Here is a 14,189-nt window from a genome sequence, read left to right as displayed (position 1 = left end):
TATGCGAGGATCCACAAGGAAATCACCACACTCAATATCGGTGATGCTTCTGATACTGTATTCAGAATGTTAAGTCTAGTATCGTTTAAACTATATTAGGTAAAAATATACTTACAATATGATGACAAATATTTAAATGTACCCACAAATTAGGCACAGCAAAATAAAGACAAAGTAAATAAACACGTAATGAGTTGCTACATTCGGCTGATGGTAATATAGGAAAATATGCAATAAGAATGATATAAATGAAGTGAGCACAAAAATCCTATAAATAATTCCATTCCAAGTCTTTCCCCTATAAAATGTAACCTCTACCCTTGCCTGGCAGAGGCAGCCTGAGCCCCAGCAAGTAAGCTGAATTCAAGAGCAGCGGCTAGGTTCCCCTGGATTTTTCTGGGCTGACCCCAAGCCTCACCAGACCTCTCTCACCTCACCCGCAGCCCCACTCGCATCTTTCCTTCCTCACCTCTTTGCTTTGCTTGGTCCTTCATGGGCTTTATAGGCATCTCCGTCAAGGCATCTTTTCTCCCACTCCACCTCTGTCTTCCCGCTCATCTTTTGTGGAGCTGAGGCAACTGTACCCTTACTTTGGAAACCTGCCCTGAGAAGGACTCCCACTGGCTATCTAAGGGTTCCTCCTCCTTGTTCCTTCCTTCGTTGTTTGGATAGCAAACAGTTGACAAAGGAAAAAGCCACGCTGCTTTAGAAAAGGAATGAGACACCTACGTGTCTCAGATATTGAGCAATTAACTACACTGGATTTCTAAAATATGTGCAATTCCCACTGACCTATAGGTACCACTGAAATATATTATAAATTGTTCCATGGCACTGTTTTAAGAAATCCTTACTTTAAAAAAAATATTTATTTAATATATTTAATTTGGCTGTGACAGGTCTTTGTTGCAGCATGCAGGATCTTTAGTTGTGGCATGTGGACTCTTAGTTGTGGCATGCATGTGGGATCTAGTTCCCAGACCAGGGATCGAACCCGGGTTCTCTGCATTGGGAGCACGGAGTCTTACCCACTGGACAGCCAGGGAAGTCCCCAAGAAATCCTTATGTTTATAATAACATTTTCACAATTGAGGTAATGACATGGCAGTATTATTATTGTTCAATTTTTAAAAATGAATATATGCTTTTGCGTGTGAGATAGAATGTCCAGAAAATCACTATATGAAAGAAATATAAAGGTTTTTTAAAACTATTAGTTTCTCTCATGATAAGGCATGTGAGTAAATTAACATATAATAATTATTTATAAACGTGATTTCTAATTTAAATATTATTGGGTTTAAAAATTTGAAATCATTTAGCAGCAGTCCCATTCAATATTTATTTTACTGTATTCTAGCATTCATAGTGTCAGATTTTAAAAGTATTCATTACCATCACCATTTCAATAATGTTACTGTTGTTCAGGATATATACAAATAGTGTTAAGATGCTTTATTTGGTATCAACACTTGTACTTTATTCTCAAATAGAATTGGATGATGACATAAATTAAAAGACATTAAATCATACTTCCTGGTAGAATCCTATCATATGTATCAGGAATTTAGAATAAATAGAAGAGTTACCTGGACCTAGGCTTTTCAGAATGTACAAACCTGCTATATCTGTGATGCTTTCAGCCACTCCAGAGAGTTGGTACAAAGAACAACTATGGTGAATATTATTTTAGTAATGAATTCATGTAATTCATTCACTTCTCATTTTAATAGTAAGCATTTAAGGAATGCTTGTCCAGTGCAAGGTACTTTGCAGGGTATTGTCAGCAGATCAAGAAATGTTTCAGTCCTATCCTGAAAGATGATGTGATTCACAGAAAGTATTATAGATCACAGACGTGCTCATATTAGGCATTCATGGTTTAGTCCTGGAAGGTCTGTGGGCTGTGGAAACTTTTACTTTTTCCATAAAAAGATGAACTCGAGTCTCCTGATGAAAAGGTAACAAGCTAGAAGACGAACACTTAGCAGAAGCCAGATCCTAGCAGCCCATAATTTGCTCTTACGTTCCTTGAAATCACACTCACTTTCATTAAAGTCACCGATGTTACTATTAAATAAACTTTATGAGTTAAGTGACAGAAACCGTGGCATTCTCGACATGGGTACTTGGTCATTGTGATGGTCATTCCTTAGGAATGTCAAGGGCTTTCAGAAGTTCCAAGGTGATTCCTACATGCTCAGGCTTCTTCAGACCAGGAGACTGAGTGTCAGCTGCAGAGTGAGGGAAACTGACCCATTTACAGGTCATCTGCAGTCTCAAAAACCATCTGGAGCACCTGTGGTCATTATCCGTCCTGTGAATGTTCTGGAAGTTTAGTAAGTTTTGTCGTGGTTGTGAAGAGACTTTTATGGTTCAGGGTCTACACTGAAAATGGTGGAGTTGTTCAAACCTCTTTCAGCCACCTGGTAATGGATCCAGCCTCCCTAACCACCGACCCTCACAAGACTCTAGACTTGTTTATGTTTCTGGAGCTGCTACCTGAGGGCATCTATGTCCCGGGCACTTAGGTCTGGATTTTGTGGAATGAACAGCGGCTCAGAAGAGAGTCACATGAGTTAATATGGTCCACAGTCAGTCTGTTCACTTACTGAAGAATATGACAAGAGATGTTGTGGGAATCCTATTTTCATGAGGTTTACATTCTACTCCTCTTCATTCTAGGAAGGCTCTTTTGAGTTAGAGGTGAAAGTCTCAGAGAGCTTTTACCTCAGCAAATATTCTCAGCTACATTTCCAGGGGGAGAATATGAAAATAAATCCAAAACCACCTCTTATATTATTTTGAACATTTTAAAATGCAGTTTCATTGGGAATTAACATTTTTGGAAATCCGGTTTTGAGTACTGTCATCAAACTTTAACCCAAAGGATTTCAGAGAGCTGGGGCTGGAATAATCCATGCACATCCACAAGGATAAATCTTTAAAAATGATTTGGCGCTTGATTGAATCTTTCTACTGTGAATTTATCTCGGGATGCATTTGGGTTTGATTTTGGAAAACAATCTTTACATAAATCTGAGCAGGTAATACAAAATGAAGAAAAGTACATTTTTGATAGCAATAGGGAACCTGGAATTTCTCGGCCTCAGGAAAAAGAAGCCTTAGATTTGCACTGGAGAAATGATCTACTTTCAGAGTTAAGGTGTTTATGAAAATTGATATGTGAATATCTGCAAATTTGAAGCTTTGCAGAATAAGACCACTTTATTTGTATACACTGTTACAAATCCCTATTTTCTTTCATGCTTTTGTTTGCTATTGGAAGCTTGCCAGCCTCAAATAGAAGACTAGCTAAAATATTAGATTGGTCAACTCCAACATAGGAAAAATTGACAATCATAGTTTCTGGAAGTTCATTGTCTGCCTTTAGCCATAGACAATGAGGCACCCTGCTATAATCAAATATACACAAACATTAACAACAGGTCTTCACACTATTTTCAGAATTAATGATGCTGCACATTTTAAAAGTGAAGTTTATTTTGTGTGTAAAATAAAGACATCTTGGTACTAAGGACTTGCATGCTGATAGGGATTATGAAATCATTCCAGTACACATCTGTCCCTGCTCTGCTTTCACATGATATTTTTAAAAAAAAATTTTTAAAAACCTGATTACTAAAAAGGTAAAATCTTGGAAAAAAATCATTAGGTTTTCTCTTGACAGGCATACTTTTAGAACTTTTCAGTGACCTAAATTTGAACAAGTCTGCATTCTAATGGCTTAGAATGTTCTCCATTAAATATAAGAAAATCCAGTTAATTAATTAGCCCTTGGTGTTAAATGAATTTTTTAAGCCTGAGAGATGAGGGGAATGTGGGATTTGTGATGACTTGACAGTGAACATGAATGATGTTGAGCCCAGAGTGTCTGTCTGTGAATATGAACTACTTTGCACCTGGGACTCTGGAGGCTGAAAACAGGCAAGTACAGCAGGCAGACCTGAAGGTAGGAGGTGGGTGTTGATTTATCATCAATGCCTATGTAAGTCTTGTTTTTTTTTTTTTAATTTTTATTGGAGTAGAGTTCATTTACAATGTTTTGTTAGTTTCTGCTGTACAGCAAAGTGAATCAGTTATACATATACATATACCCACTCTTCTTTAGATTATTTTCCCATAGAGGTCATTACAGAGTACTGAGTAGAGTTCCCTGTGCTGTACAGTAGGTCCTCTTTAGTTATCTATTTTTTATATAGTAGTGTGTATTTTGCCTACATAAGTCTTGTTTTCTCTCATCTCCAGCAACTATGTATTATATTCCATTCTTTTATTGTTTCTCAAGCTATGGTTTCAAAGTAACTGCACATAATTTAACATTAACATGGAATATTTTTACGTCAGTTTTCTTTTAATCAAAACTGGATTAATTAGGGCAATTGACAGATAAAGTTGTACTTTTTGGTATGGTCCTCGGTCATGGTTAAATCTTTAATAAAACTACAGGAAGCATCAGAGGATGGAGTTGAGGCATGATTTATTTAAATTTCTTGTCCAGTTATCAGAGAGGAAACAAAATTTCCCTATTGGGGAAATACTTGATTTTGCATTCTAAGAGCTAATTGGCTGGAATGGGATGATGTATTTTAGTTCCAATTACTGTTCTAACCCTTTACATATAGAGATATTATGACTTTTATTGTATTCCTTTATAGTAAGATAGGTGAAAATTCAAAATCCACTCATTCTGCTAGCATATTAGATGCTTATTCAAGTTTTTGATGTTAATCTTTATTGTGCAAATTTTTCCTGCATTTATTTAAAAATGTGGAGTATTGAGTAAGGTGTTTCAGATCTGTCTAAATCAGGTGACTGTTCTACTTGCCAGAGCACCTAGAACTGAATCGACCCCAACCATCGCATGCAGTGTCAGCCCACATGGGCAGTTGTTAGCGAACCAAACTTGGGTCCGCTTGTCGGTGTGCAGTGAAACCAATCTACTGACACTGGGTAGTGGTGAAGAAAAGTGCAGCCTTTATTGTAAAGGTGCCGATACCAGGAGAACGGGTGGCTCATGCTCTAAAACCCTGAACTCTGTTTCAGCAAGCATTTTTAAAAGCCAGGTGAGGGAGGGGGGTCACAGGGTATGTGATCAGCTCATGCACAATCTGATTGGTTGATGGTGGGGTAATAGGGCGGGGACACAGTGGTTAACCTTATCAATCCTTGGGCTCCAGGAGGCCTGGGGTCTTGGGGGGGCGGTCAGGTGCTCATGGTCATCAGGTAGTTAAAGTCTTCCATTTGGTGGGGGATTTCCCATCAGTCAAAGCAACTCAGGAAATGTGCATCAGATACTATTATCTGGGTACTTCAGAGAAGAGCTACAGCAGAGGACATGGGGGAAGGGCCTGCCCCAGGAAGGCCCCAAATGGCCCTGCTTGGTTACACAGTGATACCTCTCTGTTTTGTTTCCTGCTGCACCCCTGCAGGTACTGCAACAGTGCTTGCCCTGTAGGAAACCAACAAGATTTTTTTTTTTTTAATTATGTAGCATATGTGTCGGTTTCTAAGTTTGCCACAACTATGACCCCTGCAAGCATCACAGTTTTCTGAGATTAATTAGCAAATCAGCCTCCTTCAATGACAGCACATGAAAGGAGATGGAAAAAGGCACTTCCTCCTATAAACTCCTTTTTAAAAACACTAAACCCTTCCATTCTTACAAGAGTCAATTAAAGATATTTAATATATTCTTATCCAGAAAGGAATTGTGTGGAACTCAACAGCCTATTAGCGACAATTGGACAAAAGCAACCTTCAGTGTTTTTTTTTTTTTTTTTTGAAGTAGGTACAAATAATGTGTATCACAAAGGAGGTGAATTGTAAGTCAGGGAAATTGAAGTTAACAAGGCATTTAAAGAAGCCAAGTTACTGCAAAGAGCTCTTAAGCTAATTATCCTCAGTAATGGAGCTGCTTTTTGGCTCATAAAAGATAGCACCTCCTTCAAACAGGTATAGCTGGGGTAGCATATTCTAATCAGCTCTTAGTTCTCCATGTGGCCACTTAGGAGGGATTTTAGAGATGGCATGGAAACCTAGATGTCTTTAAAGTGATACCCCATTTTGGAGAGATTGCTTGAAACATCATTGAAGGCACCTAAGCTTAAAGACTAATCCCTGGTTAAAATACACATGTCCATGGGAAAGATGACATTTTAAGCTGCTCCCTGTCATTTCTATTTGATTGAAGGAAATGGCTAAAATCAGGTTCTAAGAAAAGGGAGGAAGGCAGAAACTACAGAGTCCTTAGATACTAAAGGGAGAAAAGTTCATTATTCTAAGGACCCTGTTCTCCTGTGGTCGGCGTAGCATTGCACTCATTCTGGGGCCATACAATCTAGATTTCTTTTTTCTCATCTCTTTCCATGACCACCTGTTTGGATAGTATTGAAGTTCCTTGGTTACCTCTCCTTATCCATATCTTAACATGGCGCTCCTAGACAGGAAAATGTTAGGGAAAAGGTGAAATTCTTGTCAACTTCATTTCTTCACACTAGGTGACTATTTAAAAGCCCTTTGACCTTCTTCCTTTCCCCCCATCTCTTCCACTCTCTGTCTTTCAGTCTGGCAACTTCACTGTTCTATAGATACCCCTTCCCTGAAAGATGTCATTCCAGAATTCACCTCTCCCACTCAAGTGCTCTGTCTTGACCTCATTAGTCCTGTATTTAATGATGAAAGGGAGTGGTCCAAGGGACTGTGCATCACCTGACTTTATTCATCTTGCCTAAGGGATCACTTTCAGGTAACAGCTACTAATACTGCACCACCTATTTCTTTTTAAATGTCCAACCCCAGCAGTTCTAATTCTAATTACTCACACACAACGTTTTAGGGGAAGACCATGTTCCTGGGTCTAAGACTAGAGTCTGCAGTGGCATCAGGTAATACCTCCTCTTCAATGAAATCCCAACTCAAGGGCTTATTACATTGTGGAGTGGTCAGGCATTGAGTGACTGTAGTTTCAGTACAGGAGTGTTCTTAAGCATGTTGATTTTCATCTTGGCAGAAGTGTGCTCTTTTCTTTGGGGCACAAGCTTTTCTTTCAAAAATGTATGTGGAGTCCTCCCGCACAACCCACCCCACTCCCCCAAAAAACTCATCTTCCACGTACTTGCCAACATTTAATAGAAGCATCCATGGCTTTTCCCCCCAATATTCTTCTATTTCTTCAGCTTGAGTCAAAAATCAGAAATAAATATGTGATGACAGAAAACTGTCGGTTTGGGTAGATTTAGACTTCCTTGAGAATAATAACAATAAAGATTCTGGAAAATATTTGTAATTAACCATGCTTCTGATTATGATATGCATCTTAAAAGTATATATTGGTGGCTTTTTTGAGAGTCAGAAAGCCTTAAAGACATGTACTTTGATTGTAAGAAATGTACAGTTTTTTTTGTTTGTTTTTGTTTTTTTGTTTGTTTGTTTTTGTTTTTGTTTTTGTTTAAATTAATTAATTTATTTTTGGCTGTGTTGGGTCTTCGTTTCTGTGCGAGGGCTTTCTCTAGTCGCAGCTAGTGGGGGCCACTCTTCCTCGCGGTGCGCGGGCCTCTCACTATTGTGGCCTCTCTTGTTGCGGAGCACAGGCTCCAGACGCGCAGGCTCAGTAGTTGTGGCTCACGGGCCTAGTTGCTCAGCGGCATGTGGGTTCTTCCCAAACCAGGGCTCGAACCCGTGTCCCCTGCATTGGCAGGCAGATTCTCAACCACTGTGCCACCAGAGAAGCCCCAAATGTACAGTTAACGTGTAAATAACTAAAGTAGGCAGCAGAAATGATATTTCATAAATGAAGCTCTAGGAAATAATGACATAAGAGTTTAGGGGGAAAAGAAAGCAAAAAGAAAATTTTTTTCTTGTTAAGAGCTTCATATAAGTAGTGGGGAGAAGGTTGCTTTGGGGGCTTTGAAGTGTACATAATTAGGACAGGCAGATACGGAGGACAAGCACTTCCAGGTGGAGGTGAAGCAGAAAAGAGAGCGAAGGTGAGGGAAGGGAGCCATCGCACATGGTCCATTTTGATGGGAGTAGGAAGAGAGATCCAGTTATGAAGATGAATGAATCCGCAACTTAGGACTACAGTGATGATACCCCAGTGGATGAGTGTGTATTTGATGGCATGGACAATAGGGGGGCCCAGGATATCTTAAGCAGGAGAAAACGATGCTAGGAATTGTGCATTAGGACATTTAACTGGAGAAAGATGTGGCATTTACTCTGACAAGTATCTGACAAAGAATTAGGAAGGGGAAGAATTGAAGGTGGGTAGCCCAGTTAGGACATCATTTTGATAGCCTCAGTGAGACCATGGAATATGCAGAATGTTGAATGCTCATCCTAGGAATATCTCCAAGATAGAATGGATGGTAAGCAGAAAGTGATTTTATATTTGGTGGAAGCAGGTTGAAGATGGAGTCACAAATAAGGCTGGGGCTAGTAAAAGGGAGTATGGGGTGTGGTCCACCGAAGACAGAGTCTTGATGAATACTGTATTGAGAAGCAGGTGGAGAGAAATGAATGAAGGAATGTTTCTCTTCCAGAAAACATAGTGCAAAACTACGTACCAGTCATGAAATTGTATGAACCCTTAGTACTTAGTATCTTTTAAAATTTCTTTTTATTTGCGCTCAATTCTATATGTTTAAATACTTAGTATCTTTATTCCAATCAAACCTGCAAAAACATCCTAATAGTGTTTCAGCATCCCCATTCTATATATGACCAATAATCAGTGGAGATCACACCAGCAAACTCAATAATTAGGACCTGGAAACTGAGAAATAGAACACATCTTAACCATCAGTCAATATGATCTGGGTGGTAACTAAAGATAATCATGCAAATATAAATATGGTTGTCTATAAACAGTGGTATCTGCCCATGTTTACAATGTCACAATGCCAGGTAAATGTTGTCCTCTGGGGGACTTCCCTGGTGGTCCAGTGGGTAAGACTCCATGCTCCCAATGCAGGGGGCCCAGGTTCGATCCCTGGTCGGGGAAGCAGATCCCGCATGCATGCCACAACTAAGAAGTCCGAATGCCGCAACCAAAGATCCCGCGTGCTGCAACTAAAGATCCCGCGTGCCGCAACTAAGACCCAGTGCAGCCTAAATAAATAAATAAATATTTTAAAAAACATTGTCCTCTGGTTTTAAAAACACAAAATATTTTCATAATATTAATTCAGTTACTAGGCATGTAGATTTCACCTTGGACTCTTAATAAACTGCATGTTCAGAACTGGTGAAATATATCTGGAAATTTCAGAGCAGAGCTCAAACCAGTGTGAATTTCCATCTAACCCAATGTTATATATTTCAAAGACACTAATTTTAGAGCAGCATAATACTTAGCTCTATTGAACTTTGACACTTCTCTCCTCCTTCCACCAACAAAATCTTTTCTTCTCAACTTTCCTTGCATCGTGTCTGGGTTCCTGTATCAACATTTTCACTTTAAATGATAACACCAAGATTACAAATCTAAGATTGGACTTAAAGCTGTAATCGTCAACTCAACACTAACCATATCATGAGGTTTTTCTTTTTCCACAGAGATTCTTAAAACTGATGTCATTATACTGAGAATAGAAAATATCTACCTGAATGATTGAAAATTACAGTGGGAACAGAAGTAGGTAGAGCCAGCAGTGCAAGATGTCCTTAGCTGAAAATTTCAGGTTCTATTTCTAGATGGCTTTCTTCTTTATGCTAATTCTTTATAACAGGGCGAAATGTCATTTTCTTTGATTGTGGATGGAGGGAATGACAAGGGAGGAACCTCTTGAGATGACAGCCTGACAGCCTTTAAATCAAGGAGGATCTCTTTCCTAGCAAGCCTGAAGATTAAACAGACTAATGAATCAATGTTTTAGACCATCCACTCCTGGGAGAACACATCAGGGTCCCATCAACAATGGTCAAGTCGGGGAACATTCTTTCCTGTCAACTGGCAAGTCTCCTGTTATGTTGAAAGTCTTGTTCTTCTCTGGGAAATTACTCTATTTAATGGAGACAGATGTCACTCCACATAATTTGATAGTTCTTCACCAGGATCCAAGAGGTAAGATCTCTTCAACCAATATAGAATTTTAAAATTGTGGTTGTGTGTATTTCTAAAATCAGTTTCTTTCCTCTAACAGTCAATTTTATTTTTAATAGAGAATTTTTTATTCTACTCTTCTGAATTTTCCCATAAAAAGCAATATCCAGGGTGCCAACTGCCTTCAGAGTTCTCTAGAAATGACTTGATCTGTCACCATTCAGTGGGTATGAATGTAAATTTTAAGAGACTTAAATCTTAAAGCTTTCAAGAATGTTCTGAGTCATACTCCTTCTCACCTCCCTTTATATCTCTGGATTAATCACAATTTCTGATGCATTTCTTTTGAAGTTGTTAATTTTATTTGAGACAATGGCATATCCTCAGTACATAAGGAAGCATAAATGCAGACTTCTTTCCCCTCCTCCTCCATAAGACGGTATTATTCTGAAAAACAGAGTATGTGAAAATATCACTGAAGTTACAAAGCAGATATTAAATTTTTATTCTAAAATGAATCCCAATGATGCATATCTTAATGAATAGGAGATGTGAATTTCTTTTAATTAAACAATTCATTGTTTCAATTAAACTTCATTTTGTTTCATTGCCATCCTTTAAGTGTGGGCAACTTTTTTCTCCCACATTCTGCTATTTCCTGTTGCTTCTCTGCTGACATTTTGCAAGTGAAAAGAATAGCAAACTATGAGTGCACATCGCTTAGTTTTAATACAATATTAATATCTGATCCTTGACACATTAAATGACAAGACTTGCCATTTTTGACTTTCTACTACTTAACATTGCAGAGCTGTTCCTAATAGCTCTAATACATATTATTCCCTGAAACATTTGTGAGCAGGAAGCATGACGGAATAAGAATTAGTTTAGCAGGGAAAAGCAAAATGGTTTCATTTCTAGTGTAGAGATATATTATACTTTTAGATCAAAACTATTGATTCTGGGGTCACTATAAACCAATCTACAAAAACTTTATTAGTTATTGATCTATCTATATTACCTTTTAAATATATGTTTTAATTTCAAAATATAGTTACATAATCCACAATTTAAAAAAACAAAACATTTAAAACATTTGTTTTTCATTTTGAAACTATACGTGCTTTTAATGAATTGGTGCTTGGATACTGAGCTAGTTAAAACTCCCCAGAAGCCCATGGCATTTATTTTCTGGTTTCACCATGAGAAGAACATTGAAAGAATGGCTGAAAACAAACAAACAAACAAACAAACAAAGTCACCCTTTTCTCAAGTCTCCATGGAAATTTATATAAACTCAATTCCCACTTATTAAGTGGTAAGTTCTGTTAGAAACACCAAAGAAAGAGTCAGGGCCTCTCCCCTCGAGGAACTTGTAATATTACAGGGTGATGTGAAAAACACACAGGAAATAACTAAAGAACATATCTAAGGCAACATATTAGTAATGCGTGATAGTACAGAGCAGACTATTTAAATAAATACTGAAGAATTTAAAGTAAGGGAAACTTTGCCTTGTGCTGTGTTCAGCCAAAGAAGGAAGCTTAGGTCAGCACCGATGTGCTCTTTGAAGGAAATGAATATTCAGGGTGGGTTAAGTGAGGTGAGGGGTGTGATTTCAAGTTGGGGGTCTGGTGGAGGGAATGGGGTTCTGGAGGAAAGGCCCAGTGGAGGGAAGAGTTGGAACCAAGAGTGAGCTTTCTTCATCTCAGCCTGGAAGCTCTTGGATGCCTGATATCCTGAAGGCAATTATATGCTTCTTCCCTCTCACTTAGGGAGTTGCTTGTCCTTTGGGAATCATCATGAGTTCCACAAGGGTTCCTCCCACCGCTCTCATTTGCTCCCCAGGGTGACAAAGTGATGTGCCCTGGGGGAAACGAGACGGATGTAGGGGTCACATGGCGGATTTGCTGCACTTGGCTCTTGAGCTCCTGTTTCTCTGGATACCTAAGAGATGTTGGATGGTGGCCCACTGTCCTGCCACTGAGCGGAGTCACGTTTGCTCAAATATTGACTCATTTTGGCAAAATGTCATCATGCTTAGTGTCAACAGCAGCCATACCTTAGTGTGAGTGGTGGAGAGTGGTGAGAGCACTGGGAATGAAGCATAGGGTTCCAGCTCCTTCTGGGATCAGCACATCCTCTTCCCTCATGGGCCTCAGCTTCCTTACAGAAAGTAAGGAGGTTGGGCTACAGTGTCTCTAAGGTACCGTCCAGAAATGACTCCCTATTATTTTGTATTTATTCCTAAGTTGAAAACATTGATATAACAAAGGATATTTTCCCAGCACAATACTTCATTCATGCCTAATGGAGAAATAAGAGAAAGCCAAAGTCTTTACCCATGAATTTAAAGTAGACTCCATCCTATATCTACCACCATTTGAGCAGTGAAACCTACAAAACCCAGCACAAGGATGGCACTCAGCACCCTCAGCCAGGGTTTGCAGTACCCCTCAGGGTTGTCTAGCCCTTCTTGGCTGACTTTTCAGATGGACCTGGTGAGTTTTCAAACTCTCCTGCAAGGAGAGGCAGTTGGGAATTTTAATGTGAGGCTCAAGAGAGCATGAGGAGATAGAGACAGGAATTTGGGGTTCTTAGAAAAATTGGGACCTGTAGACCTGAGCTTGAGTACTTCCCCTCTACTCCCCACATTGCAAAATTAGAAGATAAATAACCTGCTGTATCCACTTAGTGAACTAGTGGTAATACTCAGAAACCCAGACTTCTAGTCTCCTGATCTAGCCCACAGACAGTGCTTCCATTTAATTAGTCAGATTGATTGAAAACTTAATTACACATAATCCCACAGAAAAGGGAGTTATGATAATCGCACATGCAAAGCTTTAGGGATGTAAAAGAGAGAAGGGCCAAGTTTATGATAGCCAAATGACTGGAAGAAAAGAATTCTTATCATAGCCATGCTCTCTTCATGGAGGAACCACTTAATAAAGGAAAATGTTTTCACTGGAATGTGTTTTTTTCTGGTTGTAACATTTTATAAGGTAGAATTAAAAACATAAAACAGGGTGTGAGGTGGATGTAGAGGAACACCTTTTCCTTAGGTGGAATTTGCTAGAGAACTGGATACAATAATCCAGTTTGGAAATTCTCAGGCAAGATGCAGAGCTGCCCCTAAGAAATGTCCAGATATTCATAAGGCTTCCAACATTCTTATGGTGTATTCATGTTCTCACTTTGATATTTATTGGAAATATTTGGGAGACAGTTTGAAACATTTTGTAAACCAGAAAAATAACTCTCTTAAGAAAGAAAATGAAGTCACAAATCTGAGGATTAGTATTATCCATGCCAAATATAAAATGAAATAAAAGAGGTTAATATAATATGAAATGAAATAAAACACTGCCTTGCCCCTTCCTTACTTTCATACAAAGACAAGCACATAGCAACAAGAAGGCAAAACCCCACTGTCTAAAGTAAGAAGGGCAAAAGCTCCTCACTATCGTCATGTTCCCATTCTCCACTAATGTCTTCATTTCTAAAAGGATTTCAAATAGTGTTTTTATTCCAAAATAATCATTGGTTATTTTTCTTGCAATGTTTCTGAAAGTCTAAAATTATATCATACAAACCACATACTTGGTAGCTCTGTCTAGAGAATCACAAAGTAACTAATTGGAAATTGAGTCAACATAATGAATTGATGCTTTATTGTGAGGTGTATCTCTAATCAAATCACACACACGCACACACACGTGCGCACGCGCACACACACACACACACACGCACACAGAGAAGAACGGAACATTTGGTTGGTCCCACTCATGGGTTTCTTTTTGTTTCTATCCACTGGTTTAGTAAAATAAGTTTGTTTAAGCTTAAGATGATAATCAAGGGAAAACTAATATATAAAAAACAGGTTTGGGGTAGGATTATTCTTCTATTGTTAGCATCTTCATTCTAAAGGTAAGGAAACTAATTAGAAGTTACAATTTCCCTAAAGTTAATCGTACAAAAAATAATTAATAAAGATTTAAGAGAGAAGGAAATGTAACTTTCAGTTCTCCACAATCTACAGCTCATCCAATTCACAGCAGAGATAACCGAACATCTCAAAGATTTTTAATTGGATTAGCCATTGATATAATCTCTTGAGCGC

At 38.6% G+C, this 14,189-nt stretch overlaps 1 protein-coding gene across 5 annotated transcripts in view; it reads left to right on the top strand.

Annotated features, from left to right (window-relative positions):
- Positions 1 to 10,658, top strand: part of TMEM182 (transmembrane protein 182) — a 390,855-nt gene extending 380,197 nt beyond the window's left edge. For all 5 annotated transcript variants that reach the window (XR_009009934.1, XR_009009932.1, XR_009009935.1 and 2 more), the window contains one exon: positions 9,753 to 10,658. Coding sequence is in view for 2 of the 5 variants with exons in the window: in XM_057558318.1 (XP_057414301.1) it covers positions 9,753 to 9,793 (41 nt within the window). In the remaining 3 variants the exon portion in view is untranslated. The remainder of the gene's footprint in view (positions 1 to 9,752) is intronic.
- Positions 10,659 to 14,189: the final 3,531 nt, after the last annotated feature.

The sequence above is a fragment of the Balaenoptera acutorostrata genome, chromosome 12, assembly GCF_949987535.1.
Source record: "Balaenoptera acutorostrata chromosome 12, mBalAcu1.1, whole genome shotgun sequence".
NCBI lineage: Eukaryota > Metazoa > Chordata > Mammalia > Artiodactyla > Balaenopteridae > Balaenoptera > Balaenoptera acutorostrata.
This window is presented reverse-complemented; position numbering and strand designations above follow the sequence as displayed.